Source organism: Parus major, chromosome 15, assembly GCF_001522545.3.
Source record: "Parus major isolate Abel chromosome 15, Parus_major1.1, whole genome shotgun sequence".
NCBI classification, from domain to species: Eukaryota; Metazoa; Chordata; class Aves; order Passeriformes; family Paridae; genus Parus; species Parus major.
In genome coordinates this window covers 10,596,956-10,624,773 of record NC_031784.1, presented here as the reverse complement: position 1 = coordinate 10,624,773, position 27,818 = coordinate 10,596,956, and the positions used below count along the sequence as shown (strand labels likewise).

Sequence of the window (27,818 nt, the reverse complement as noted above, 5' to 3'; positions counted from 1 at the left end):
CGGCCCCCCGCCGCCACCCCCGGTGCTGCGGGTGTGCGCGGCCCTGCTGCCCGGGGACGTGTGGCGGCCGCGGCCAAACGGCGGCCTCCGGGAACTGCAAGAAGTTCGTACCGAATGCTCGGCCCAAGCAGGAAGGGAGGAAAGAAAAGGAAGGACGGAAAAGGAAGGAAGTAAGAAGGACGGAAAGGGAAGGAAGGAAGTTTGAGGGAAACAAATCGTTGACTTACGAGTGTAGAGTGCTAGAATCTGAGCTGAGAAACATCTCCAGAATGGAAACAGAGAGCTTGATAAAAGTATTTAGAGCTTGAAAAAGGTATTTGTACAGTTGTGAGAAACCAAAGCAAGGGAGAGGAGGTGACCTGACTGAGAAGGCACTTCTGGAGGGTTTCACCCAGCTCCGAGGGCACCCCACCAGTCCTGAGGATTCCAAGGTACAAAACAGCCCAAAATTGCCTGTTCTTTTATACAGTGGAGAATGGGTGATTCCTAAACCAAGGTCTTCCACTAAAGGAGTTGAGTTTTATGAGGCAATAGTGAAGAAATGAAGGGAAGCTTGTGCCAAGGGAGCCAATTGGAGAGAGCCCAAGGATATTGTCAGCGGCCTGAGACTGCACAGCTCTAGTGTGAAGGCTGGAATGTGCAAGCCAGGAAATGTCCAGCAGGATAAAAACAGTTCTACAGAGTCCTGCTGCTTCCAGGAGCACACAGGCTTGGCAAAACCCACGGCAAAATGGTTATCCAGAAGCCCACCTGGAATCACCAAACACGTTGTTGTATATGTAGTGCATAACGCGATAGTGCTGATGGCGTGAGGAGCACACAAAGCAGTCCTACCTGCAGGAACACTGAAAACCTCTAACAAAGCAGTTCTCTTAATTTTCAACCAGTCAGCAAAGCCGCAGGGTTGGGCACAGCTTCTCCATTCAAGCGAAAATCTGTCATGTCAGTGTAGTATCTGATTAGGAAGTTACCAGGGCCCCGAGGACATGAACCGTATCCTCCAGAAGCTGATTAAAACAGGAAGGAGTTTATGAAATTCGGGTATGGGGAGCCCTGTCAAACTACAGCTCCCGGCGTGCTCTGCGGCTGGACTACAGCTCCCGGCATGCGCCGCGGCCGTACCACAGCGCCCAGCGTGTCTCGCGCTTGCAAGATGGCGGCGCCCAAGGGCGGCTCGGGCCCGGACAGCGACACCGGCTCGGACTCGGACAGCGGCGGTGAAGCGGCCGCGCGGTTCCGGGAAGCTGCCTGGGACTGCACCGCACAGGCGGCGGCGGCGCGGGCGGAGCCGCGCAGCGGTGAGGGACGGCGGACAGGCTGGGCTCTGCTCCCCCTCTGCGGCGTGCCCTCCTCTCTCTTCCCCGCCCCGCCGCTCCGGTCCGGCCCCCTCAGCCGGCCCCCTCAGCAGCTCCTCCTGACCCGCGGGGATTCCTCCCTGCAGCGGTGCCGGTGCCAGAGCTGAAGGGGGCTCTGCCTGGTCCTCCCGAGGCCATCTCCGGCCTCCAGCCGGGCCCAGAGCCCCTTCCCGGCAATCCTGGCCTGGGGGAAGTTTCCCTTTCCCCTCATAACTGTTCTCACCCGAAGGTGGGCCAGGGTTGTCCTTCAGACATTATTCTTTATTTCCTAACATGGGTCTGACGGAGGTAAAAGAGATCCTGGCTGCAGGTCTCCAAATGTGCCTTTGCTACTTTCTTTTCAGGGGGCTTTAGAAAGGATCGGTTGCAGCTTAAAGATCAGCCAAGCCTGAGGTATTTTTGCTTCTGGTTTCAGATTTAATGTTTCCCTGAAGAAAAAAAGAATGTGTAATATCTGTGCTGCTTCTACTTTGTACCTTGTGATACTTCATACTGAAATGGCCAATTCTGTTTGGGGAATTAGTCCAACCATAATCTGAAATAATGCTTAAATCTGAACAGACTAATATGTTTTTAAGGGTTTGGGTGAGGAGGGACAGATGTTATTAGCCTCGAAAGAAATAATCCTTGTTCTTATTTCAAACGGGCGTGAGGCAATCAGCCGTGAGGAGGGTGACAATGAGCTCCAGACGACTCCAGAGTTCAGAGCACACGTTGCAAAGAAACTGGGATCCATGCTAGACAGGTACTGGTATGCAAGCCTAGGACAGTTTATTCTGTGTGTCAGTTACACTGAAACGCTTGTTCACTAAAGCCAGGAAGTTCAATGTCTTAAGTACAAGGTTCCAGTATTCTGGGACCTGACCTTGCTGATGTGCTGTGCCCATCTGGTCAAAACTCTCTGTGCATCACTGCTTGTCTCCATTTGCCTCTGTGGTGAGCATCTTGTGGGGAGAAAAGAGAATTTGGGTGCCTTAGCACTTCCATCATATAAAAGCTGGCAGGAGAGTCTTTGATTTGTTCTTGCAACCTAAACCAATATCTGGTTCAGGGTTGTGCTGGCAGAATGCCTGGTACTGGGCTGCCACTCTCCATCTATTGTTCAATAGAACAGTTTCTGGAGAACTGTTCAGAGCTGGCTTTAGAAACACAGTTACTAAACCATTCTTGTGGCTTGCATTACTGAGGAGAGAAGGCCTGGTCTGCTCTGGAAACAGGGAGCTGAGGCAAACTAACAAAAAAAGATATATGCAACATCTCCCTCTAGTCTTGTTTCCCAGAAATACCCAACTTTAGTTCAGTTTGCACAAACCTGTCTAAGATCTGACTGGGATTTTCTGTTTAGCTTCATCACTGTCTTCAAGGACCCATCAGGACCATCACAGACTTCGGTGGCACAGTCTGACTCTGAGGATGATGGTGAGTTCCAGTCTCAGCCATTGTGGCTGTTTTGTGACTGTTAGCTGCTGACAGGTGGGATGGATCCTGTCCATCACCAGCTGTACCTCCAACTTTTAACATTTGCACTAAAATAATTTCTATTGGTGTCTGTGAGGGCTGTTACTTTGCAGCTCTGACCTCTGTGCTGAAAGTCCTCCCCCACAGTCCCAAATAATTGCTGTCAAGCACTGTGGGGATACAGTAACAGCGCTGTATCTTCCAGGGAAACAGCAGTTGATTGTTTCCACCTCTGTTTTATATTCTACCTAAACCCCCCCTTTCCATACTTCAGGTTTTCGCCTCTTCTCTTCCTCTGTCCCTGGAGACTGTGGGAAACCAGAGCCTTGCCCTGCAGCAAGGAGGAGGAGGCCAGTTAGCTCCAGGTGAGGTGCTGGAAGCTGCTTTGCTCCTCAGGTACTGTTGCATCCCACATTTCAGAGGCAGCTGGGACTCCCACAAGGGAATAGGAAGCTGAAGAGCTTGAGAAGTGTGTATTTATGACTTTTATATTTGACTAGACCAGAATTTTGTTTCTTACTTAGTGCTGGGGAAATAGAAATGTTTGTGGGAGATTTTCTTTTCCTCCTGGTATGGAGGGGAAAAGAACACATTGGCTTTCAGACTGGTTAAATGCAAACTGTAGGTGTGGGACTCCCAGAGCCACTGGGACCCGTTTATCATGTGTTCTCATCTCAGATTACTCTGCTGTGCAAGTTTTGGGTGAATTCAAGGCAGAAGTGCAATTCGACTTCCTTCCCTCTTGTTACTTTTCCAGTGACTCAGACAGTGACCAAGAGTGGCAAAGGTACCGGGAGGCTGCCGTGTCACCTGCGGATATTCTGAAGCAAAGTGCTTTTCCTGCATTGTCCCAGGGTTCCAGCCAGGATCAGAATCAGAGTTATGTAGAGCCCAACCAGAAAAAAAAAAAGAAGAAGAAAACTGGGAGACAGAACAATATTCAAGAGAAAATAATAGACCCAGCAGAGTGTGACCAGATCTGCAAAGATTTGCCTCAGTTGGTGTCTGCAAATGGCCAACAGGAGAGACAGGACAGCAATCACAGAGAGAACTCTGTGCTGCCAGGAGCTGTGAAGAAGAAAAAGAAGAAAAAAGAATGATGATTTTGCTCTACAAACTGCAGGTGGTTGTGATGGGTGAGGGAAACTGAAAGAAAACCTAACAACAAGATTTGCTGCAGATGAGGGAAAATTAATTGGCAAAGCTTCTGTTCTAAAAGCTCAGTGGCCTGAGAGACTAATTAAGTGACTTCCTGTGCTACTGGCATCCCCAAGGAAGGGAACATTGTTCTCCTCACACAGCAGTTGTCTGTGCTGCTGCTTATGCAGGCCCAATCTAAAAGGATTAAATACTGTGCCAGACTTGGATGGCAGAGGGATGTGATCATAGCTGCATTCCTCCTGGTCTGTTCTTCATATCATGAAACTGTTCTGGAGAAAGTATATGATGAATTGAATTTGGTTTACATGGCAACAGGTGATCAACTGCTTTTTCTCTTTGCCTCTTTGTAGAGTACTGAGAATAGCTCCAGCCCGTGGGAGACTCATTTATCAAAAGCATCCTGTCAGAAATCAGGGCCCCTTATTTTTTCCCTGCGATCATCATAGCAATCTGTTGTTGAAACCTGCTGTGTTACTAATCCTCTGCAATCTGCACCTCTCCAGGGCCCCTGCACATAAACAATGTGTGGTGAGCTGATTTCAGGCTTGGTGTAAATGCATCCTACTGTTCCAGTTGTGTCCACTGAAAATTTTTTTTCATGTATAGGGTTTTTTTTATGGCATCTCTTGTTATTAAATTTTACTACACTCTTGGACCTACTTAATTTGATAGGTTTTGTACAACAGATTGTTGTATTCAGATTCTCTCCAGCAGAGATAGAGGTGGCTTAGGATGGCTTTTTTGTTGCTGGGTGATCGATGCTATGGAATTGCTACAGGAAGGACTTAAGCCTGATTTAAAAACCACATTTCAGTTCTTGTTTGAGCTGGTTAATGACTTTTGTCTCTCTGAAATACTGTGAGGTTTGGTAGTTTTCAGTATGACTCTTTGTCTGTTTATTCTTCACTTCCAGTCTTTCAAGAAATTAGCTGTTACTGATAAATACTTCTGTTTTTAAGATTCCTGGTTTTCAGTAAATCCAATTTACTGGCCCAATTCAGAAGATCAGAAAGCCAGATTAGAGAAACCAAAAGAGTGAAGTATAGCTCTTTGAGCATGGGAAATTGTTATAAGATTCTTGCTGGTTTTTAGTCAAGAAAACAGCTGGCATCCAAAAATAGAAAAGCTAAGTAGAAAATTGGCTTGCAACCTAACAGAATGTGCCAGCAGAAGTTATTTGTGTTACATGCAGTTAAAACTTCAGTGTACTGGATTTTAAACCTGGGCTTTCAAATGCATGGTGGCCTAAACATTTCCTCTTGATTTATTTTGGGTTTATTTTTATGCTAACTGGAAAATAGATATATTTGCAACTGATGTACATGGGAAATCAGGAAACAATTCTAGGATGAAATTCCTCAGAGAATCTAGTTACTGAAACTGTTGATAGTATCTGGAGGAAGCTCTTATCAATGAAACTTTTTACAGACATCAGCAATTTTGACATTCCCAGGTATAACTGAAGAGTTCACTGTTGGGCTTTTTCAATTCTCCCAGTCTCAAGGTTTTTCATCCATTTCACAATTGAGAGAGAAGCTCAGTTTCAGTCACAGACAAAAACCTGTTATTTGGGGTTGTTTCCATGTATGGCTAATGACATATCAGTGATGTGGATGTTGAGAGTAAATAGAGAGGAATAATTAAAAGAGGAATTACAGAAGTAGATCCTTGGGACTAAAACCCTTCACTTAGTGCAAGCAAGACTCTTAGACCCCAGGGTAGTTATTTTCATACCAAGAACTACAAATGAAGCTTACAGGGAAGCTGAGAATGAGCCGTGTTCTGTAAAATTAATCCAGGCTGAGTGTTTATAGAGAAAACTGAAGGAACTCTTTGTGGAGCATGGGAACCTCCCAGGTGCTGGGCAGTGTCAGGGACCAGTGGGGAATGCCATCCTGCAAATAATTTAGCAGATAGCTAAATTATATAGCAGATTATTCATAGCAGATGAGATGAGAATTCACAGCGTTAATGCAGAGAACTGGAATCTCCTTGCAGTTGTTAAACTTTAATTTCTGCATTTAAAACAAAGCAGAGCTATATCAAAAACAACCAAGCCATTTCCACTAGGATAGCATGATTTTAGAGCAGGTCGTTTTTCACTGAGAATGTTTGGTATTTTGGTAGTTAATTAAGGGTTTGTAGCTTGTTGGTGACCCCATACTCACAGGTTTGTGCCAAGCCATTCTCAAATCTGTTTCTTGGTTGTTCTTGTTGCAAAATCACAAACTTCCAGGGTGCTGTTACTTATTCTAGTTCCTGTTGGTGCTTCCTTGCAGCAAAGGAGGAGAGTGTTTAAAGGTGGTCCCTTCTTTGGCAGCTCAGCTTTGCTCTTTCCCACATGATTTAGTCTGGTGTTGGCAGGTTTGTGCAGGCTCAGCTTGATGAAAGTACAGCTGAATAAAAGTCCCATCCACGTCCTGGCAGCGTTGGGATTCCTTCCTGGGCAGCCACAAAAGGATGTCTGGCCATTCTGAGCTGGCTCCTGTGGTGTAGGTTTGCTCTTTTGGGAGAGGGGGGGACAGTGGAGTTTAGCAGTTCCAGCATTATCTTTCCATGTTTTCTGTCTTGAGCCTGAGACATTTTCTCTCCTGGAGGCAGCTGAGAAGGGGCTTGTGTGCGGCTGTGGTGGCAAACACGGCTGGAGTCGCACCTGGCAGGTTGGTTGTGGCAGTCACTCAGGAGCTACTTGTGGTGGTTACTGGGTGGAAGATGCCATCTGTGTGGAGATGAAGGTCTCAATGACGTTGTGAGTGGATGGCAGCAGCTGGCTGTGGCTGTTGGTGGAGTCAGAGCTTTGGTACAGCACCAGGCTGCTGGAGGACACTGCCAAAGGTACAGGCAGAAGTCAATTGCAGATTCTCATCAGTCCCCTAATTGTGTGTGCACACCCCCCCACTTCCAGCATGGCTGTACTCTCCTGGCTTAAGGGCAGAGCTGCTTTTCTGTGTGTTTTGTGTGCTGCTGAATAGCTGGCTTGGGTCCACAGCCAGCCTGAAAACATTGAGGGTAGCAATCTCTAGAGTGTTCAGTTCTAGGAATTCCAGTTGATGTCCCAGTTCTCCTCTTAGAACTGGGATGACCCAATTGGAGTCTTCACAAGAGAGTCTTGGGCTTCTCAGCCCTGAAGACTGCCCACAGAACTGGGTACTCATTGATACTGATTTTGTTGATATTTTTCAAGGTATTTTCCTTTCTAGATTCTGAAGGGACCAATTTTCGCAGTCTGGCCTTACATGGACTCTGCTCTGAATCTTTGTTGTATTGACTTTTCAAACCCCTCAGGACACTGACAGAGCCAATTCAGGGAATTGTGAACCCAAATTACCATTTTGTAATTGTATTTTACAATGTTGGCAAGAAAAACTAGGCAATACATGGCTTAACAGCCACAATAGTGGCTGCTGCTCTTACCAGCAGGGCTCGAGGTGAGGCGTGGGGCTGGCTGAAGGTGCTGGATGGTTGTGTCTTGGTTCTGTAGATGGATTGTTGGTGCCTGTGACACTGGTGTGTGCATCCCAGACTCAGTGTGAGTCTCCGAGTCAGGTGTGAATGCCTAAAGAAAAGAGAGTTAATAGTGCCTGGCTTCTATATCCCTTCTAACAGCTGTGAGAGAAGCACTGAGCAGGGGCAGTTTCTGGGGAGATGAAATCCTCCTTGGTGATGCAGTGAAGAACTTGCTCTAGTACCCCCAGTACTGCAGCTGGTACCAGCAAGGCCAGGAGATAAAAAAGAGGCTTCTGCTGGGATGGCATAGACACACCCAAAACCTCTTTGACATGCAAGGGGCTGCCTGCAGACTGGTGCAGCTCTCAGGAGGGGGAACAAAGGCTGAATAAAGGCTGTTACCTGTTTAGTTGGTGTCAGGTTGGTCAGGGCGCTGAGATTGGCAGTGTCTGTTATCACCATGGTTTGTGGTAAGAGGCCTGTGTGCGTGTATTGAGTCACTTCAGATTTGGGGCCGTAGAGAGCTGTATATGAAAGAAAACAACATCATGTGGATGCTGGAGCTCTGGCTGAGTTGTTCTCCTCATGCAATGGGACCTGCTGTCTGTCTCCAGAATGCTGGGAGTGGAGGGACAGGGAGATAAATGCAATAGAAAAATAATTTCGTAAATAGAGTGACAATAACAGAGGAGAAAAACAGAGAGCTGTAAGCTCAAGGACCAGCAAATGCTCCAGAACGGTGTCTTTATTTTTGTTTACTTAAGCAAATGAGCTCAAGTTCTTACCATGAGGGTTCTGTATCTGAGCCATGGTAGCCATGAAGGGGCTCTGGTTGATGTGGCTCTGGACTTGCTGCATGAGGGGCTGCTGGTAGGATGGGTGCAGTTGCTGGGAGAACTGGACAGGCTGCAGGGTAGTGAGGCTGCTCCCCATGCTGTTTATTACAGGAACACTCTGGGGCTGGGTTGAGGCCAGGCCTGGAAAATAAGGATTGATGCTAGTGGTGTCCCACACTGCAGGAGGAGAGTGGCTGCTCTGCAACAGAGACATCTGAAACAGCCGTTGTGGCAGCCTGTCACTGCAGAGTTTTTCCAGATCCTGCTTTTCAGGTGTTCTTTTGGTTGTCTGTGATTAAGAATAGATTTCATGCCTGTGAGAGCAAAGTGGAAATGTCCAAAAACTGCATAAACCCACCTCTGATTTCCAGGGCTTGTCCTTGTCTACATCCTTGTGTACCAGTATAGCCCCTTTTCAAGTTTAGTGATCAGCAAGGGAGGCCTTGCTCAAAAATAAATTCAGAGCATCACCTCAGTGCCCAGTTAATTTACTCTTTTTGTTTTATGAAGCTGTTGGCAACAGAGACAACTAGGCTGTAGCTGTCCAGCCACGTGGAATGGAGTTTCAACTCTTTTTGCTAGGGCTGCCAAATTAAGGAATTTGAATCAGTGAGAGAGGTAGAAGGTTTCACACATTACTGCCCATTTCCCACAGCTGTCCAGACTCTGTTCCTGTAAATCAGCAGGTCTCCCCAGCACTCCAGTTTTATCTTTTTTTTGTTTGCACAGAATTCAAATCCATATCATAATCTTGGGAAGAAATGAAAATTAGTTCACAGCTGTCACCATGGAACAAAACAAGACATCTTTTTTCCTGGGAAGAAAGTAAGAGAAGAGTATACATTTTATTTTCCTTTCTCTAATGAGATGCACTTTGGCAGTAGACTAGTTTTGGAATGAAAAGAAATCTCATAAAAGTCCAGAAAAGCTGTCAAAGTGAAAAATACAAAAAAACAGTAATTACTGCTGTGGATTCCAAAGGCATATGCTGCTCTTTGCAGGAAGTGGAATGGGATGTTTTGTCTTTCAAACACTATAAACATGTTTCAATTTTCATCATTTTAAGGCAGTATTATACTTATATTTGGAAAGATGAAGAGCAGCAAACCAAAACATTGGCATAGAAATAGATTGTAAAAGTCTCTTAAAACATGGGTTTTGTGTATAACTTAATCTAACATGAATGAGAAACATCTGTCCTTAATCCCACTGGTACTTGCCAAGAGTGCTGCTGATCTTTGGTGACAATTTCCTCAGGTTTGTATCACTGCAAGGCTGTGAAAAGGGGGCAGGTAATGGTAACAACGAGAGGCAGCTCTTCCTGTGGGTGCTGGAAGCAGAGTCACTGCAGCCACTACTCACCGATCACCAGGGTGGAGGCTCCCGTGTTGGTGAAGGCGGGGGTCAGGGACGGGGTCTCGCCGGCCCCGATTGCCATGACCCCCGGCAGGGATGCCATGATCAGGTTCTGGGTCTGCTGGCTCAGCGTGTGTGGGCTTTGCTCTAGGCTGTGCAGGGCAGTCAGGGTGCTGACAGGAGGGAGAGTTCCGCCAGGAGCTGATACCTGTGCGAGAGGAGAGCCCTGAACGTGCTGCCTGCAGCAGGCGAGTCCCAAAGCTGTGATAAACACCTTTCTTCCTGCTCTTCCCCCTTGCTAACTGCAAAGGCTTCACATATCCTTGTCTGCAGTTTCTGTGTGCTCATTGATTAACTAGCACAGGTCAGCTGTTGACATACTAAGAGTAAATCCCTGCTGGTTTAGTTCTTCCAAGTTTAAGAAATTGTAAGAATGTGAATAAGCTCACTGCATTCTCTGTAGGAAAAGATCGTCTATTTCATGGCTGAGGGCAGAAGGTGAAGTTCAGAGAAATTAAGCTCATGTGACTTTCAGCACAGAATCCAGGAGTTCCTCTTTCTTTTAGAGACCTGTAGTCACAATATTGTTGAAGAGCAAAAAAGCATTCTAATAATATGGCTGATAGAGAAAGCTAAGTGCCTTATATTATACTTCTCTCTTCCCTCAGACAAAAAGCTGTATAAGGAAGCTTTAGTAAGAATATGCACCAAGATGTTAAACACTGGGACAAACCACCTTGATATCAGTTCTAGAAGACAGACATAGAAGATTTTCAGGACCTTGTGAAAGACTAATTTTCTTCAGCAAGAGACCAGAAAGCCAGCAAAGTGAGTGACTGATGAGATTTAAATCATACTTATTTTTAGCAACCTTAACTTTGCCTCTGGCCAGCCTGTGCTAATGCAGACTTCTGCTGACTGTTTCTCTGAAAGCAAGGGAACGTGTGCAGACTGAAAATGATCAGTCATGTAGTTCTGGTGCTTCTTTGTAATGATGGGGGAAAAGATCTGGTCAGATCTTTCAGATGGTCTCTGAAGGAAATTGGCTTTGAGGAGGCAATCTAATTATCCAGTACATGTCTGCATCCAGGCTGTTTGGCTTCATTTTTACAGGTAAGATAGATGTAACTATGGGTCTGTGTTCTGGTAACCCCACTGGTCTGAGCAACTCTCTTGAGATGGGTAGAGTCCAAATTAGAGTTAGAGATGAGATGAGAATCTCTTTGTGGAAAGGAAGAGAGAACAGGGTTTCCTGGGAAGAAGGAAATCTTGCCATACCTTGAGTGCTGTGTCTCCAGAACAGACTGTTTTAATTGCTCATAAGGAAATGTCTTCATGCTTTCATGCTCTAATACCTGCCCTCACCACAGTCTGTGGATCTCAGGACTATTGATCTTACATGGTCAGTGCAAAGTGACTCTAATGTAACATACAGTTATATAAGATGTTATGTAACAATATGTTACATATGACTATGTAACATAAGAAGGTGGGCTTAAGAACATTCTAGAAAAAAATACCCATGAATAGTTCATATTATGAGCACAGGCAGAAGGTCTGACATCTTCCAGTCAGCAGAACCGAAGCACCCATCACTTACCAGCTTAGTGTCTGTGCTCAGCAGGTTCTGGCTGGGCTCCAGTCCAGGAGGAGAAACCTGATGCAGGATGGTTTGGGTGGTCACCATGGAGCTGTTCCCATGGTGGTTGCTGCTGGAGGATTCTGCCTCACTGGCAGGCTGCTGGTTGTACCTCACTCCTGCATCACAACAGGAGGGAAACTGGTTGTCACAAGTGAGAAATAGAGAAACTTAGGCAGGCATTAAATTCAGTTTCCTTTGCAAGCACTTGTCACCAGATACTTGGGCAGATACTTCATGGTCAGTAGGGGAACCAAAAGAACAGGCACTCACACCCTGCCCTGACTTTCCCCTGTAATTTGGTGTAGCTGCTCCCTCAGACACTGCCTGGCTGTGAGTGCTGTGGGGAGCAGGAAACCACCCCTCTGGATGTGGCTGCAGAGAGGAGTCTCGGTGAGATCATCTCTTCCCAGAGCAAGGGAACCCCCCAGCTCTGGCTTGTGAAGCTGAAAACGCTGTGCTCTTTTTGGGTGGAGAATGACCTTTCCTCATGCCTAAAATCTCTGTCACAGAGTCTGATGGGGCTGGCATTGAAAGGAGTAAGGTGCACACTTAAAGGGCATGGAGCTGACTTCTGATGGGCAGTGATGACTCCTGGAACAGGAAGTTTGGGGTTGATGCCTGCCAGCTGGGGGGCCTCACAGTAAGTGAGAAGCTCTGGCTGTGGGTTTTGTTACTGAATTTTATCTCCCTTGACATTCTAGCCACTCTCTTCACCCAGAAACATGGTCTCTTTGTCACCTTTGTTCTTCCCTTGTAGCAAATCCGCTTTTTGGATCTGTAGATCCATTTCCTAAAGGGTTGGACTTGGGAAAGAGTTCGGATGACTGAGTTTGGGGAGGTTCACCCCTCTTTCAGATCTCCCTCTGTTTCTTACCGTGAACTTTGCTGGGTGAGAGAGCAGGTGGTGGCTGGAGGGAGGAAGAGCTGTGGGGAGTTAGAGAAGGGGCAGAGGTGGGCTGTGGTCCGCTGAAGGTGTCCATGGCCAGCTTGTGCCGGAAAGCCTCCTCCTTCCTGCGATTGGCAAACCAGTTGTAAACCCTGACCTCTGTCACCAGGTTTGAGCCCAGTCCCTGGGCCTGAGATGGGGAAACACCTCTCTGAATACACTCTGCCCTGTTGGGAAAAACACAAGAAGAGCCTTGCTGAGCTGGGCTTAGTCAGAGACAGAGAGTAAGTGCACAGCAGAAGGTAGCTGTGGTCTGGCACACTCTGTGGAAGGGTCCTGCAAGACCTGGGGCATTCCTAGAGCTCTGTGGACAAGGAATGATCAGTTGTGGCATTTAATTCAAGTGTGGCTGGTGTCAGCAGTGCCACTCAGTGCTGTACCTTTGTCCTGCCTTCCAGCGGCCCCAGCAAACCTCAAGAGTGCTGTGCCCCTCTTCCTCAAAGACACACTGCCAGCCTTACCTGTTGCACTCTTCCACCAGTGCCTCCCTCTCTTCTTTGCTGGGGTTCTTCTGCCTCTCGTAGGCTTGGAACAGGATCTGTTGTGAGGCAGGACCCCACTTAAAGCGGTTTCTTCTTCCCTTCTTGGTGGGCAGGTCATCTCCCATGGGCTCGTCTGTCAGTATACCCTGGCCAGCGTGTGTGAATTCTGCAAGCACAAAGGGGCAAGGGAATTTTTTCCTTGAAAATAAAACGGAGTAAGGATGAGCAAGGGAGAGCAGAAGCCTTTGTGAGACTGAGACAGGGGAGCAGTTGTTGCCATACTTACGCTGGGCCACCTCTCGCTGTTTCCGGACGTACCAGGTGTACAGGGCTGCCCGTTTTTGGGTCTTCATGGGAGTGCCCTTGTTGAGGTGTTGTGAGAGGTGGGATTGGTTCAGACCTGTGGTGTCCACCACCTCACGCTGAGGGATGTTGTGCTGCTGGAGGTAAGACTTCACCATCTTTGCTACTCGCCAGGGATCCTCTCTGGAAGGAAAAGAAAACATTTCTCAGGGGAGAGAGATCAAACACCTGCTCTCAGCAGACCTGCATTTCAAGGAGGTGCAGTAGTAGCTCCTGAGGGGCACTTGTCAATCATCACCATCACGTTTGGTCAGGCCAGGGGAGAAAGCTGCTCCTCGATGTGCTTCCTTGCTCAGCTTTGACTCTGTGTGCAGGGTAAAACTGTGACATTGGAAATAAAGTGCAATGGCTTCCTCTGAACTGCTGTCTGTACATACTTAGGGCAGCCTTAGGAGGAGGCTTTGCTTACCAGGGGAATTTCCTTCTCTCTTCCCTTTCCCTACATAACTTCTCTATCCCCCTCTCATTAAAGCAGATGGGGCAGATGTACTGGGTTTTCCAAGACAGATTGATTGTGATACTAGACTGAAGTTGACTCATGCCCTGATTCTGGTCCAGGTTGTGTTGCCTGCAATGATTCAGCAAATGGAAACAGGCTGTCATTATACTGTGACATGACAGCTCTTTATGCATATGTATATGACAAATCATCCAGAATTATGTTCTTACACATCTGCTACGTGTTACTCAAACACATTGGTTCACACCTAGATCTACTCAGAGCTTCCAAATGCAATATAGAACTAAAGGCAAATCACTTATTCCTCCTATTGCTGCCCTCCTTTGGGTAACAGCTGAGGGAATAGAACTATTTGAGACCTGCTCACAAAATTTGAGGAACAGTTTGGGATTTTATAATTAATGTGATCCTCTGGGATTTATTATCTCCAGTTAGAATATCCATTAAGGTTCTTGAGGAAAATAGAAAAAACATGACTGTGACTTTATGTGTATTGATTTCACCACAGCTGAAAGTCACAGTAGAAATAAAGATGCAAAACTCATCAGTCTAAATCCAAACAGTGCCAGAGCATCTCTGCAGAATAGCTCCTGGCTCACTTTGAACAAGAGCATCCTTCTGTGCCTTCTGTGTGAGATGTCTGGAGGAAATGGTTTGCAGTGCTGTAGAAAGACATTGGTGTCATATTCAACCCCAGCATCAAAGGAGCAGTGGGGAGAAAAAAAGGTACCTGGGATGGTGCAGAAACTGTCACAAGAGCACACATGTCTGAGCAACAGGCAGCAACTGTGCTGTTCATGGCTTTGTTGACTCAGGAGGTTGCTGGAGGCTGCACAGTGATAAGGAGGACAAAGTCCACACCTGTTCTCTCAGTACAAACACCCTTATCTCTGTTCCCCTGCAGCCCCTCTCCCAGGGGCTGTGTAGTCCAAGACTGCTCCACAGCAGTTAAAGTGTGACACAAATGGTGTCAGTTACAGCTTTTTGAAAAACCTGCTTAAAATAGAACATTTGTTTCTCTTTTACATTGGAGCACTTGCCATAGAGGCTTCTGATTTTTAGCATCTTCCCTTTACTATCTTTGTCTTTCAAAAGCCTCAAATTGAGCTGAATTTAAGAAAGCTTTTCTTTCCTCATGTTTGGGTGTTTTTTATTGTTTGTTTGTTTGTTTTTGTTTTGTTTTTTTCTCCTGCTGCCTAAACCAGTCTTCTGCCTTTGTGCTTGTGATAGTCTGGCCAGCACCTGCACCCTGTATTCATTGTCCAAGTCCCTGTGAGAGGAGAAAAGATTCTGACTGGGAAGCTGTCCTCTTTGATTTGTGTTCTGGCTCAGATGGGAAGAGGAAAGGCTGTGTTGCCACTGATGAAGCCTCTGTTATGTGTTACTTCCTTTCTGCAGCCCAGTTAAGCCAGTTTTGTCTCCCCTGTTGAGATCCTCACTTTGTGGCAGGAATAAACCAGTAAGTTCTGGGAGTCTCTTCTCACAGTGGTTAAAGACTTGTGGGTTTTGTCTTCTTTTGATATGTCAGGGAGCTTTGTGATGCAAAATAGTGCAGGGAATCTTAGTACAGTGTGGTTTCCTAGGACAGCTGTATGAAATCCTGGCTACTCTGTACATTGTCAAAGGCCAGTCTGCAAAACCAGTGCAGCAAGTCCTTTAGGCCCAAGGCTACACCACAGTCCAAGTGATGACAGTCTGGCCAGCTGAACCCTTGCTCAAATACACAGTTCCATCTGCAGAGCCACCATCACAGGCTAAGACATCAGAAGTCAAAACCTTTTCTCTTTCACTGGCTATGAGACTATCATTGACTCTCAAAGGGGAGGATTTCATCCTAAGCTGAGTTCTCCTGCTTGTTGCAGTCAAATCTCAATTGTTTCAGTGAGTCAGAACTGCACAAATGGGTCTGCCTTGCCAAGCTCTCCTTCCCTATCTCCAAGACTGTTTTCTGCCTTTTAGTTTCCCTTTTTCCTCAGATGCAAACTGTCTCCCCAAGGTCTTGTTCTCCAGGGTCTAATCTGTCTCCTAGTTATAGCTTTTACTTCCTTCTTCTGAAGTCTTGTTCTCCTGCTCTCAGTTGCTTATTGCAGTGTGAGCATAGCCCTTCTCCATGACTCATCCCCACCACAGGGGCCAGGGTCTTCTCTCCATGTCAGCTTCCCATTTTCTTAGTTCTGAGGTCACTTTTTAAGGGCGTTTTCACCTCCCTTTTGTTACCTGAACAATAAGTAACCCAGGTAGTTAGTTATAAACTCAAAGGGAACAAGAGGCTGGTTGATAATTTATAGCAACATCTCAAATTTAAATGGAAAGTAAATATCAAGTTGTTAGCATTAAAGAAAACCCATTCCAGAGAGCTGGAGATGTAACGTTCAGGGGACCTTCTCCCTCCTTCACTCTTCCTGACTTTATTTTTCCTTTGTTCTTTTCTTTCTTCTCCTCTTCCTTATTCTCTCTCTCTCTCTCTCTCTCCTTCTCTTCTGTCCTGATTCTCAGGTGGGAGAAGCCTTCATTTCCCTGAGGTGGGTTCTGAATTCTCTCTCTCTCTCTCTCTCCTTCTCTTCTGTCCTGATTCTCAGGTGGGAGAAGCCTTCATTTCCCTGAGGTGGGTTCTGAATTGCTGCTTTGGACCAGACCCTCTCAAGCAGAGGTTCAGAGCTGTGAAGTGCTCAGGACCATCCCCCAGCCCTTTCCTCTGGAGCTGCTCCACAACCCAGAGCCCAGCCTGGAGCCGGGCTGGGCAGAGGGAAGGTAAGACCATCCATCCTGGCAGTGTTCCTTTCTGTTGAACTTGGCCTGGTTTGCCTCATCTTGGTTTATATGTGGAAATGAAAGGGGTGTGGCAGCTTCATCTCCAGATTCCCCAGCTAGAGCCATTCTAAGCAGGGGGAAAGACTGGACCTTTGTCATTATATATCTTTGTTTTCTTTTTTCCTCTTGGAAAACATGCTTTTATCCCTGCCTCCAGGGGAAATCTATTGCTTATCTCAATTTTTCTCTTTCCTAATGGAATTTCACCCCTTGCCCTACAGGTGGATTGTTGCTATACCTCTCTCCACTTGCTTTGCCTGCAGTAGCATGATCCCTTCCCCCAAGGTAGCCTCCTTCTTGCTTTATATTCTGGGAATATCTGGGAGTTTCTCCACACAGCTCTACCTCCCTACTGAGTCATTTATTTCTTATCATAAATGCAATTTGTTTTCTGTGTGGATTGATATGGAAAGAATGTTTTTATTCAAACTGTAAATCTACGGGAGATGAATGAGACATATGAAAGGACAAAATGAAATTATGCTAATTCCCCTCTAGAGAAACCTTTATCTGAACTGCTTTTAGCATGTTTTCTCTGTAGGGACAAAATCTAATCAACACCCATGGGTGCACCCAGCCCTGTGGGTGTATCTTCTCTGTTCTACTCAGCTTTGACCAGAATTTTTCAAACTGGTTTCAGCTTCAGTGATCCTGTGAAGACATAGTTGGTCTCTTGATGCTGTCAATTTTTTCTCTTTCCAGCTCCTGGAAAGTCTAATAATGGATACTTTTCCTGATTCTACTTTATAAAGCAATGGCTTTATAAGCAATGTCTGCAGTTACCACAAAGCTGCCCACAAGTCAATCTCTCTGTTAAAATTGGGTCTGCAGACCAGGAATTGTTAATAATGCCCAAAGAGGCTTCTGTTTAAAGGGAGAATTGCCTCCATCTGGTTTTTGCATTTGAAACCCTTGTGTAGATGCTGAAATAGTTTTGCAAGCATCGACCTTTTTCTGGGAATCCCTGGGCATGGAGATTCTTGCCTGCCTTTCTTTTATCTATTGCTGGAAGTAATTGCTACCACAGACTAATCTGCCCTGCTTTACAATACTTATAATACTATTTTAAAGGACATTACTTTTAGGCATCTATTAATGGAAAGGCTTGATCTCAAAACCAAAATAAGTTTATTAGTATATAACAGCTTCTTAGGGTATTATCAATCCCTGATACTGATTCAGATGCTTTGAATAGATTTTTAGACACACTGTTGATTTGATGAGAAATTTGAAATATGTCAATGCAGGCTTCCTACTATTTTCATTTTAACTTGATTAATTTTGATCTATTATAGACTTCCATAATTGTACTTGTAATTTTTTTCTGAAACTGAGGCTTCTGGTGTCTTCATACTGTCCTCAACAGCAGAAGTGAATTGCTCTATCCTGTAGTGGGGGAGGCTGTGACAGAAATCTCTGATGTTTCAGAGCAAAGCCTTTGTAATTAAGAGCCAGTGTGAGGCTTAGGAGATCCCTGTCCTTGCCCAGTCTCCTCTGTGCTGTCTCAGGGGTTTAGGTAGGTCCTAGTATTTGTCTGTACCTCAGTTTCTATTTGTGAAATGGAAATGCTGCCCAGCAGACTAACTGTTCATCAGAAAGTGTTCATGTCACAGGTTTGGAAGAGAGGTAAGACTCGTGGTGAGACTGGTAAGCACAGGGAAGACTGGCAGCAAGATCCTAGAAAGGCAGGGAGGATCAGAAACCAAAAATGGTGCTGCAGTGAGGGTGACAGGAAGGAATTCCCTCCATCCATGTGTCTGTTCTTAGCAGATGTCACTTCAGTCCTGCTTCACCCACTCATTGGAGAAAAAGGGACAAAACCAGAGGGGCCTTCCTCAAGTTCCACACCTTCCTTTCTGGAGAGATACTTGATAAACCATCAAAAGTTAATGATCAAAAAGCTTATCAGGGTCTTTTCATCTATAAATTTATAAGACAAAAGAGAAATAATAAAGCCATTGGATAATTAGTAACTAGCCAGGGCCCGCCCGGTGCCACTGGGCTCAAACTGCCCCAAGACCTGTACGCAGACTCAGGAAGATGAGAAGGAGACAAGGATGAGGGGAAGAAAAAGAGTGGGAGGCAGAGAGAGAATCAGCCAAGGAGACAACAAAATGAGAGGAATAGCAGAAGAAACAATAGTGAGGAGAGAAGAGAAACAGGTAAAAAGAATCTGAAAGATGTAAAGGAAGTAGAGGAAAAGATGCAGAAGAGCTGGAAGTGCAGAAGAAATGAGACATACTGGGCCAGGAAGAAGACTGAATTACTGGGAATGTTTCCCCACCCAGGTAAGAGCAGATCCAGTGAATTTTCCTCTCTTAGGTTCTGCACAATCATCACTCCTAATCTGCCAATGAGCTTTCTTTTCAATATTTAGAGTGAATGCTAACTCTTGTCATGCTCTTTTCTTAGCTCTGTCCTTTTGTGGTGGGATTTGATATTTTCTTCATATTTTCTGTTGATTTCCTTTGCTTGTGAAAGAGAGTGATTAGAAAGCCTGAGAAATTCCGTAGCTGGATTTTTAGTGAAGATTTTAGGTGCAGGATGTTGCAGCCCCTCTGTCTTCTATCAGCTTGTCATTTCAAAATAGCCCCAAAACAGGCAAGAATCTGTTGTGATAGATGGTAGGATGGGCCTAATCCTTGCTTGGACAAACCTCTTGAGTCTCCCATGGGGATTGTATCCCAGTAAAAATCCCAAATGGGAAACTGAGTGAATGTTTCTCTGAGTCTGTTGTGAGGCTTATTGGTTCAGGGCATGTTCCCTGTCTTTTGATCTCAAAAATGCTTATATGCAAAGTCAAATCTGTGTGGCAGCAAACCCTGGAACTGTTGCTGTGTATGTACTTTGTAACTGTGACAGTTCTACAGATGGTAGAAACTCAGTGTTCTGTCCAGGTTTTAACCTCAGCATGTATTTGGTGTGTGCTTTTTACAAGAAAAATCCCCACCAAAGTCGGGGAACTTCACACTCGGAAGAACAACAAGGTCTCTTGATTTGCTTTGGCCAATAATCTATAGCAAACCCCAGTGAAAATAACAATATCATTCTCCTTAAATACAGCAGGGAAATGTTACAATTTCACTGTGTCATTTATACAAATAGAGCACCAGCTCAGCGTGACCAGTTTTTTTTTTCTTTCCTGATAACTGAAACTGTGAATTGTATTAAAAATTTAAATTCTAAACCCTAACATTCAGTCAAAGAGATGAGAGTTACACAGGCCTTGGACTATTCTGAAGCCTGATGCTGTAAGCATGTCAAATGCATAATCAGGCTCCATAGCTTCCTTCATGCATTTTAAGTGAGATAAAAGGAAAATCTGAGCATTTATAAAGCATTTGGGGGTGTTTGGGGGCTGCTAGTCCTGTCATGGATGAAGACTGTGCAGCTAGATCAATTGTGAATACTAGGGACACTGAGGAGAAGGGGAAAGGAAAAGAGAGTTAGAGGGAGAGCGCAAGAAAGCGGCAAAGAGGAGCAGTAAATCTGTCCTTACTGTAATAGTCTTTCCACCACAGCCTTCTGGTGAGCAGCCTCCTCAGGGCTCAAGTTTTCCAGCTCCTTCATTATTGGAGGGGTAAATTCCTCTCCGTCATCTGAGGTTTCATCTTCTGATACCCTGGACTCCCCCATTCCGTTGGGGAGGTTGGGGATGTCAGGACAGGGCTCCCCTTTTTCAGTCTGGAGGGCATTGATAGCGCGCTGGCTTTCGCTCTGGAGCCCGTAGGGTTCCGCTTCGCTCAGTGCCTTGATCAAGGTCTCCTTGGTCAGCCCCGACTCCAGCAGCGCTTCCAGCAGCTCCACTTGGAGATGAGTCAGCTTCGAGACCATGGTCTTCAGCCTGGTGTCTCTTGTTTGAATTTCAGCTTATCCTGCTTCCAGCTTCCCTACACCATGTTCCTGAGGTAACACGCCCGACTGTCAGGAGAGTGGGCACAGCACAGCCTCCCGCCTTTACACCCCCCCAAAAAAACAAAATACAAAATTGAGCCACTTCAGACCCCCCACGACTGTCCTGAGCCAGTGCTGATAAAGGGACCCTTGGCTATCTGTTTACATTGGAGCAAATGTAAATTCTCCAAGGTTCATATTTATCTGTGTGCTTTAGCAAGTTACTGAACTTTGGACTTCAGCACTGCCGCAGCAGTTCACAAAGTGCAGAGGGAGAGAAAGCAGGGGGAGGGGGAAAGGCAGGGAAGCAGGAGAGAGAAGGAGAAGAAAATGAAAGGATAAAAAATCCGCGGCATGGAAAAGTGAGTATGGAAAGAAAACTAGGAAGATGGGGATGCAGAAGAATGGCTTACTTCTGGCTCTGTTAGTTTTGGACAAGGAAGGAGGTGGAGTACCCAGAAGGAAGAGCTGTGCTTGGCTGCCCACGGTTCAGGACAAGGTGCTGCTGTTGGAATATCACAGAACCTGCTCAGAGCTCTGGCAGTGGTGAAGTACAGCCAGTGTCAGGCCCTGCCAAAGGCTTTGGGCTGACAGAAAGCCACACTGGACGCTGCAGTGGCCTTTGTGCAACCCCCAGCAGAGGGCGAGGCGACCACTGGCTTTATGTGAACATTCCCAAGCCTTGCAGCTTGTGTTCTGGGGCTCCAGCTGGTTTCTGTGGCAGAGCATCAAAATTTGAGTGGCTTCTTCAATTCTGGCTTTGGCTTGCTGGGGATCTTGATGTGCAAATACTAGTAGTACCTCCATTTTACCTTGCCATGTTTATTGCTCAGCTATGAGCAGGAGCAGTGTTTCCACATAATTTGGGGGATTGCAGGGCTTGCCTCTGTGAGCTTGTGATTCATGTATTTGATAAAGGATAGCCTTGGGTGCTGGGTCATGCTCAAAACCCCTACTCTATCATCAACTGCCCTGCTGCTTCTGATGAGTGCTCTGGGCAAGCTTGTGGTATCCCTTTATCATCTGCCTCCATCCCTTCTTGATACCAGCCCTGCTCTGAGGTTCTGCTCCCACCTGTTGGGTGATTTCCTAAAACATGATGTTGGCTTGGCTGGAATTGCTTAAAACAGCTCTCCAGGGATCTGTACTACTAAGCTGTCCTTTCTGATCTGAAATTATATGAATGAATTTTTCTACTTTGAGTGGCTGAATTAGGGAGTAACTTGATGTGCACCTGTGGACTCGATGCACGAGTGTCTCATGCGAGTGATTCCTTGGAGGATGTAAAGCTGTTGTCTTAATGGAAGCTTGCCAATGGCAGCTGCCTGTGTCTGTACACTCCCATCAAGCCTGAGCTAAACGGAGCCTGCTAGGGCTGTCCCCAGACTGGGCAGTGTCCCAGGACAGTGCTGCAGAGGACCTTGGTCCCTGTTTTCCTTTGTGGGCACCGCTGGCCAAGCTCTCCAGGCTCCTGAGTCAGCAGCTGCAGGCCAGAGTTCCTGCACAGGGACCCTCCTCCCTTCAGGCACCGGGCGGGGCTGTGTTAACTCCTGTCTTTTATTTCAGATCTGCTCTGTGCCCAGAGCACCACGTCCCCTCCCTGCAGGGCGTTAACAGAGCGCTGATGGATACGGACGACTTTATGTGGCTAAAAACGAGTAAGATTTCCGAGTCCATGTAAAAAACATTTATTGTAAGAAATTTTCTTGTGAACATTAATGTAAAAGGACAACTTCAGCTTCTAAAGATTTTTTTGGGGTCATACTCTTAATAAAGAGTTATGCTGGTTTTGCACTCATCACAAGAGCATTTAAAGAATGGTGAGCATTTTTTGACATTTTACCATCAGTGTGTTGATACAATTTCTATGCATTTTATTTGTTATTACAGTTTTCCTTTATTCCTGCTGCTCAGGTAGACGTGACAACATCACTGGCAATTTTCAATTGTAATTACAGTATCCAGCCATGACATACAGTTTCTGCATGATATGTCCTTATAATTCAAAGATTTTGGAAAGGGACATGCCAGATTGTGGAGCAATATGTGACAGAGGGGATGCTGTCATTCTGTGTTACTTATTTCTGCCTCTCTTTTGCATGGTGATCTCTTTTATATAAACCAAGGTGGAAAATACTACCACTGTTCTTGTTAAAAAGATTTTCCATAAACCTGTTGAATATTTGAGGGGCAATGGGGACACAGATTAAGTTTAAACAAAGAACAGCAATATTTGTCACTGGAAGCTGTAAAGAGAATAAAGCATAGCAACAAATTATGTCTATATGATGTGGTTTCAAGGATTCCTTATCCACCCAGAAGTTCTGATGCTGCTGCTTCTGCTTGCCTTGAAGACCTTCAGCTGTAGACGTTTTTTTTTGAACTTTGAAGTCTATAAAACAAGAAATGCACATCTGTTTGTCTGATGGGACCTCCCTGAATGCTACAACTGGATGCCATGTGGAGAACACTTAGCTGAACAAGGAAACATTTAAAATACCGACAAGGAGGTAAATATTCTATGTCACTTTATCCTGAAGAGCTTTTTCCCTTGTTCTATCAGAATTCACCATTTTAAACTATAGGAGCCTGGACAATTAGCAAAAAAACCAAATAAACTTACCCACTTTCATCATTCCATTAATTGGAACCTGCCAGGCTGTGCCAGTGAATGGCTCAGCCCCACTGAGTATCTCAGATTCCTCAGTGCAGGAAAGCTAGTGAGCTTTTCAGTGTTTCTTAAACATTAAAAATAGCTAGTGGTTAGACTGAAAGGGATTCCTGTTGTGAATTAGCCAGCATCCCTATTTTATAGCCTGGCATTAAGGATTGCAATATCATATTTCACAGATTATTACAAGTGCAGTTGTGAGGTGATGAAAGAATAGCAGAGGTCAAGGGTAGAAGTTAGATTAAAGTTCTGTTGGAGGAAGAGCTCAGTTGCAGAGTGCCATAATCACACAATTCTCCTGTAGCTGAATTGTACTCAGGGATTGTGCCTTGAGGATGAATATTTGAAATAAGGGGACTTGGGTTTCCTATACACATCTTTTATCTATTACAACTGCTTACTATATGTTAATTTCCTTAATTGTAACCATTTCCCAGGCCATGACTTGATTCTCAAGTCACTCTGATTAATATAATCTTGGTCATTGTAACATGGAAAGCTTAAAGTTTGAAGACAGCAAGAGATACCTGCTTGTTTTTCTCACATTTGTGGTATTTGGGTTTGTATTAACTGTTCCAAAGTAATCTCTTCTCCCCTGTATCAAATAAAGTGAGCAAATTACTTAAACTGAAAACACTGCATGAAAGTATGAATGGGTACACAATAGGAATGTTATTCTTATTTTACATGTACTGGTCTGTATTCTGCTTATTGCACTGGAGCAAACCCACAGTAAGGGACAGCACAGTCCTGTGAACAGCAGGGCTGTGGAAAGCAGAATAGACTCCCAAAGCCTGACTCCTGTATCAACTCCATTTTTACCTCTGATGTTTTAATTTACTGAATTATATTTATTATGAAGTGTACATGATGAAAAATACAGTAATTTGCTGGTACAAAGCCAGTGTAATGTGGCTTCAAGGAGCATACAGAGAAGGAAAAAAGCCTACTAATATTTATGATAAAAGTCCTACTAGTGGGAACCCATAGAACTCCCTGAATAGGGTGGCAAAATTGCCACTGGCAAATGAAACACAGGGAAATGGTTCTTTTAATAATTCTTTACCATTTTACTGTTCTTCCTGCTGTGACTGCTAAATGCTTTACTGGCCTGAATGACATTAACATAATCCTCTCCTTGAAATGTGAGAGCTATTATGGTAATGTTCACCCTTATTTCTATTATTGGGGGGAAAAAAGCTATATGAGTACTGATTATTTGTGCATTGGGAGCTTAGTCCCAAATGGCACACAGGAGCGTGAAAAATCTGAGATAATTGTCATTTATACCTTGTTTTCATAGGGTTGGATTTCAGCTATTTGTGCAAACCCCGAGTATCTCAGTGGGAAAGGACTTGCTTGAATACATGGTTTTAATGTTTCCAATATATACCCATTTAGGTTCTAATGTAGTAGTCTTTGGTGTAAATATGTGATTATAATTGAAAAATGGGATTTTACCAAGAAGGAAGCTGGGCTTTTCACCAGTGGGCTGGGCTGGATGCAGAGCTTGGAGTTGTGATCTGGTAAATCCATGGGGCAGAATGGGTTTAAATTACAGACTTGCTCTACACAGTTCTCTACCTGTATGTGAAAACAGGACTGTGTCCTCCTTCCCAGTAATCTGTCATTTTCTCTCTCCACTTATTCCTTGTTTCTACCATCAGGCTGAGGTTAAGATTGGTAGCAGCTCTGCAGCTGGGTTATGGAGGAGTTTCCCACTAGGTGGTAGTGAAGAGAATCGTGTCACACATGGTCAGTGCACGTTTTAATTAGGTTTATAAAGGGGAATCCCACAAGGATCTTACAATCAAATAGCCTAGTGTACCTCCCAGCTGTACAGTCAGAAGCAGATCTTTTGATTTTTGGGGGTTTTTTTTCCCTTCCTTTTTTGCTCATATCCATGCTATTTGTTCCTTCCTAAACAAAGCAGGGTTGACAACTATACCTGTCATGTCCTTTCCTGAAGGGTGAAGTGTCTACATGAAGCTCCTCTGGTTCTCTCCACCTCCATTACAGCAGAATCAAGACATGGTTAGCTAAATGTCATCTGCTGACATTTAAACAACTTGGAGGTGAGGACTCTTTGTAGCCAGTACTTTCATCTGATTTTTCTCTACCCCACTTGCCTCTGGGAGCTGCCCTTCCAAATATAAAAATAATTTAAAAAATAGTTTTGTTTGCTGCTAGTTCTGAAATACTATGACAGGTTTAAGTAAAGCATCAGTCTACATCAAAGGTTCCAGGCAGAACAGGTATTTTGGGAGGACTTTGTAATGTCAGAGTAAACTGTCACTGAAATTCAGACTAAAGCTCTCTTGTAGGTCCAAAGAAAGACTGTACAAAAGATATGCTGAGAAAATTACCTGAGGAATGCAAGCAGTGCTCCAGTTTGCAGTGAGAGCAGATGCTGGGTCTGCAAGGAGGAATAAATTTCTCCTGTGAAATCATCCCACCGCTATCCTGTAATGATAGAGCAAGCTTGCAAAATCATTTAATAGTCTAGGCACAAAGCCTGAGATACTGGAAAGAAATTATACTTTAATTGCTCATCAGCTATAAATCATTTGTGCCAAATTAATGTGCTGGAAATTTTGCAAGACTGAGAAACTGGAAGCTATTTCAATATGAACACAAAGCAGTGATATTGTTTCATAGATACTAATATCAGTTTTACATCCTTATTCTCAGAAAAAAAAAAAAAAATTAAGAAAGGCTCTTTAGTATCAAGACAAGGCTGAAGTCCTGATTTATCTTTCCCCACATTGATTTAAAAGGACTGAGGTTCTTTTTTCTTCTTAATTTTACTCCATTATAATCAATGAAAAGGGCAGCACAAACAGGCATTCCAGGCACTCAGGTTTGCACCACCGTAGAGTGAGGTTTCCAAATTATTTGTTCATTGTCTGAGCATTTCTGCAGGTCTTTCTGCTGTGCTGAGGACAACAAAAGCAGAGAACTTACCCATTGTGCAAATCCTACTCAGAGCCTGGGTTTTCTTAGGGGATATGTGTATGTGGGAACACCAGAGTTTGCCCCCAAGCTGACAAGGCTGGGACCCCACAGCTCCAGTTTTGAGTGTGACTCATCCCTGATCCTCTCATATCCACCAAAGCTCTCTGATCTACCGAGACAGGCACAGGGGTTGTGCACGGGGTGCCAGCCAAGGGCACAGATCAAGCAGGGGAGGAAGATTTCCCAGGTAGTCCAGCCTGAACTGGATGGAAGGAAAGTTTAGCATACCTCACCCTCTCATCCTTCCAGCACACCCAGCTGCCATGACTGACCCCAGCAGGGATCCCATGACCCCGTCAGGCACGGTGCTTGGAGCATTTCCACCTCATGGCTGGTAAATCCGATTCTTAAACAGATGTTACTAAGTGGGTAAAGTGCTGATTATGTGGGAGCTCTAAGGTCATTCCTGCCCACAAGGCCAAAGGGCTGTGCAAAACACTGAGGATTTGGACACTGAAGTGACACAACCCAAATCACTTGTTTTGAAAGCATAAAGATCCAAAGGGAGAAACCCTCAGAGTCCAGCACCATCTTAAGAAAAACCTTGTTTAACTGGAGTACAGAAATCCTGAGCATTCCCTCCACCAACAGCAACTAAACCTGTGTTGCATATGCAGCATCCTCCTGCTGCAGCTTCCCAAAACTTCAGGTGGCACTTTGCAGTTTCTTCTGTATTGACTAAGGCACCAAGCTGGCGGGGATGAAGTGATCTGCCCAGGATTACACAGCAACTGGTGACACAACAAAGATGAACAGAGATGTTCCTTACTTTTAATACTTTGTCATGACCACACACCAGCCTAAGGTTTTTCCACTTTAGAGTATAAATGATATGGACAGCATGAGAATAATTTAATTAATCAGTCCACTAATAGAAACACACTAAAGTAGGCTCCAGATTCCAGAGGCATCTGGCATCCCCGTAGATGCAATGAGAATGTCCCAATGTCCCATTATTTTCTGGAAGATTTTAACAAAATTCTGTTGAGGCATAGAATTTCTTCATAGTTGTTTTTAAAACAAATACCTCTTTTTACCAGCCCCAGGTATTTGTTCTTCTATTTATATTTGATGCAGTTATGTCACCTCTAACTGTATGTTCAAACTGGCTGTTCTCCCTCCCACACCGAAAGGGACAATGAGTGGGAATGCACAGCTGGACTAAAGCCCCACTTGCACAAAATTGCTGCAAGTGAACTCCCAGGAGGTAAGGATTACTCATGTGAGCAAACCGAGCAAAAAGCACTAGTCCTGCATTTGGCAGAAACATCATGAAAGGCTGAGGGATTGGCAGCAGAAACCAGGGAGGAGAGAGACAATATCAGTGGAACAGTTTCTCTGCCTGAGACTGAGGTTTAATATCGGGCTGGCGATAAAATGAAGCACATGATTTTTATTTGCTCAAAGTATCTGGAATGTTATTTTCCTTCCTTAAAAAAAAAACCCATTTGGAGCATTTGATCCTATTGGTTTTACTTGGTTTCAAAGATCATGAATTCCAGAATACAGCAGTCTCCATAAACACCTGTGCAGTTGATGAATTAACATCGCAGTTATTAATTATTTTACCTGAACGATGCATTTACCACCCAACCGTCGTTCAGAGGAACCCGGCGCCACAGCGGCAACCCAAACTCCCGGGCAGTCACGGAGTGCCCGGCCGCGCTCGCCCCCCGCCGGCACCCGCAGCCCGGGGGAGCCGCCCCGAGAAAGGAAACGCCGGCTCGGGATTCAGCTCGGGAATCGCGGCTCCTCGCCGGAAGCCTCCAGCCCCAAAACCCACCCGCAGCTCGCGCTGCTTTGCTGCCGGAGGAAGCTCCGTCTACCCGCCTCTCTCCCGCCCCGCTCGGCACGGCCCTCCGAGCTGCGAGGCTCCACCGGCGCGTCCGCACCGAACCCGCCCGCCCGCGGGGCTGCTCCC

General features: G+C 45.3%; 5 protein-coding genes and 1 long non-coding RNA gene across 7 annotated transcripts in view; 2 read left to right on the top strand and 4 right to left on the bottom strand.

Moving 5' to 3' along the window:
• RNF185 (ring finger protein 185) overlaps nt 1-940 on the bottom strand; it is a 15,152-nt gene extending 14,212 nt beyond the window's left edge. The window contains exon 1 of the mRNA XM_033518141.1: nt 835-940. The gene's annotated coding sequence lies outside the window, so the exon portion shown is untranslated. The remainder of the gene's footprint in view (nt 1-834) is intronic.
• Nucleotides 941-1,007: 67 nt separating this feature from the next.
• C15H12orf43 (chromosome 15 C12orf43 homolog) lies at nt 1,008-4,852 on the top strand. The gene is made up of 6 exons (XM_015643608.3): nt 1,008-1,298; nt 1,700-1,748; nt 2,002-2,100; nt 2,701-2,774; nt 3,088-3,178; nt 3,571-4,852. Exons 1-6 carry the CDS (start codon nt 1,031-1,033, stop codon nt 3,911-3,913), a joined length of 924 nt encoding a protein of 307 aa, XP_015499094.1. The 5' UTR covers nt 1,008-1,030; the 3' UTR covers nt 3,914-4,852.
• A 1,109-nt stretch (nt 4,853-5,961) lies between these two features.
• Nucleotides 5,962-20,291, bottom strand: HNF1A (HNF1 homeobox A). Of its 2 annotated transcripts, XM_015643601.3 has the most exons (10): nt 19,817-20,291; nt 12,970-13,169; nt 12,663-12,849; nt 12,130-12,368; nt 11,214-11,371; nt 9,620-9,821; nt 8,207-8,398; nt 7,824-7,945; nt 7,389-7,530; nt 6,600-6,800 (listed from the first exon to the last, which is right to left on the bottom strand). In XM_015643601.3, the coding sequence occupies exons 1-10, from the start codon at nt 20,149-20,151 to the stop codon at nt 6,673-6,675; spliced, it is 1,905 nt and encodes a 634-aa protein (XP_015499087.1). In that variant the 5' UTR covers nt 20,152-20,291; the 3' UTR covers nt 6,600-6,672. The 2 variants fall into 2 exon arrangements, with proteins under 2 accessions (XP_015499086.1, XP_015499087.1); XM_015643600.3 differs by having other exon boundaries at nt 5,962-6,800; nt 12,663-13,169; nt 19,817-20,190.
• A 1,978-nt stretch (nt 20,292-22,269) lies between these two features.
• Nucleotides 22,270-27,818, bottom strand: part of LOC117245208 — a 6,119-nt gene continuing 570 nt past the window's right edge. Inside the window, exons 2-4 of the mRNA XM_033518237.1 lie at nt 27,467-27,813; nt 25,249-25,298; nt 22,270-22,603 (exon numbers count right to left, since the gene is read on the bottom strand). Coding sequence (XP_033374128.1) covers nt 22,290-22,603; nt 25,249-25,298; nt 27,467-27,813 — 711 coding nt within the window. The 3' untranslated portion in view covers nt 22,270-22,289. The remainder of the gene's footprint in view (nt 22,604-25,248; nt 25,299-27,466; nt 27,814-27,818) is intronic.
• The window catches only part of SPPL3 (signal peptide peptidase like 3), a 61,996-nt gene continuing 56,775 nt past the window's right edge, over nt 22,598-27,818 (top strand). Inside the window, exon 1 of the mRNA XM_033518140.1 lies at nt 22,598-22,721. The gene's annotated coding sequence lies outside the window, so the exon portion shown is untranslated. The remainder of the gene's footprint in view (nt 22,722-27,818) is intronic.
• Nucleotides 23,317-25,222, bottom strand: LOC117245180. Its single transcript, XR_004499543.1, has 2 exons — nt 24,467-25,222; nt 23,317-23,477 (listed from the first exon to the last, which is right to left on the bottom strand). It is a non-coding gene; the product is annotated as an uncharacterized LOC117245180 (long non-coding RNA).

Bases quoted from the DNA above. Each gene is read 5' to 3' on its own strand.
- C15H12orf43 (XM_015643608.3), top strand. From the start codon at position 1,031: ATGAAATTCGGGTATGGGGAGCCCTGTCAAACTACAGCTCCCGGCGTG. The intron at 1,299-1,699 runs GTGAGGGACGGC...CTTTCTTTTCAG, and splicing joins GCGGGCGGAGCCGCGCAGCG to GGGGCTTTAGAAAGGATCGG. The intron at 3,179-3,570 runs GTGAGGTGCTGG...TTACTTTTCCAG, and splicing joins AGGAGGCCAGTTAGCTCCAG to TGACTCAGACAGTGACCAAG.
- HNF1A (XM_015643600.3), bottom strand. From the start codon at position 20,151: ATGGTCTCGAAGCTGACTCATCTCCAAGTGGAGCTGCTGGAAGCGCTG. The intron at 13,170-19,816 runs GTAAGGACAGAT...TTTTCCTTCCAG, and splicing joins GTGGTGGAAAGACTATTACA to AGAGGATCCCTGGCGAGTAG. The intron at 6,801-7,388 runs GTAAGAGCAGCA...TACCTTTGGCAG, and splicing joins CCTCACCTCGAGCCCTGCTG to TGTCCTCCAGCAGCCTGGTG.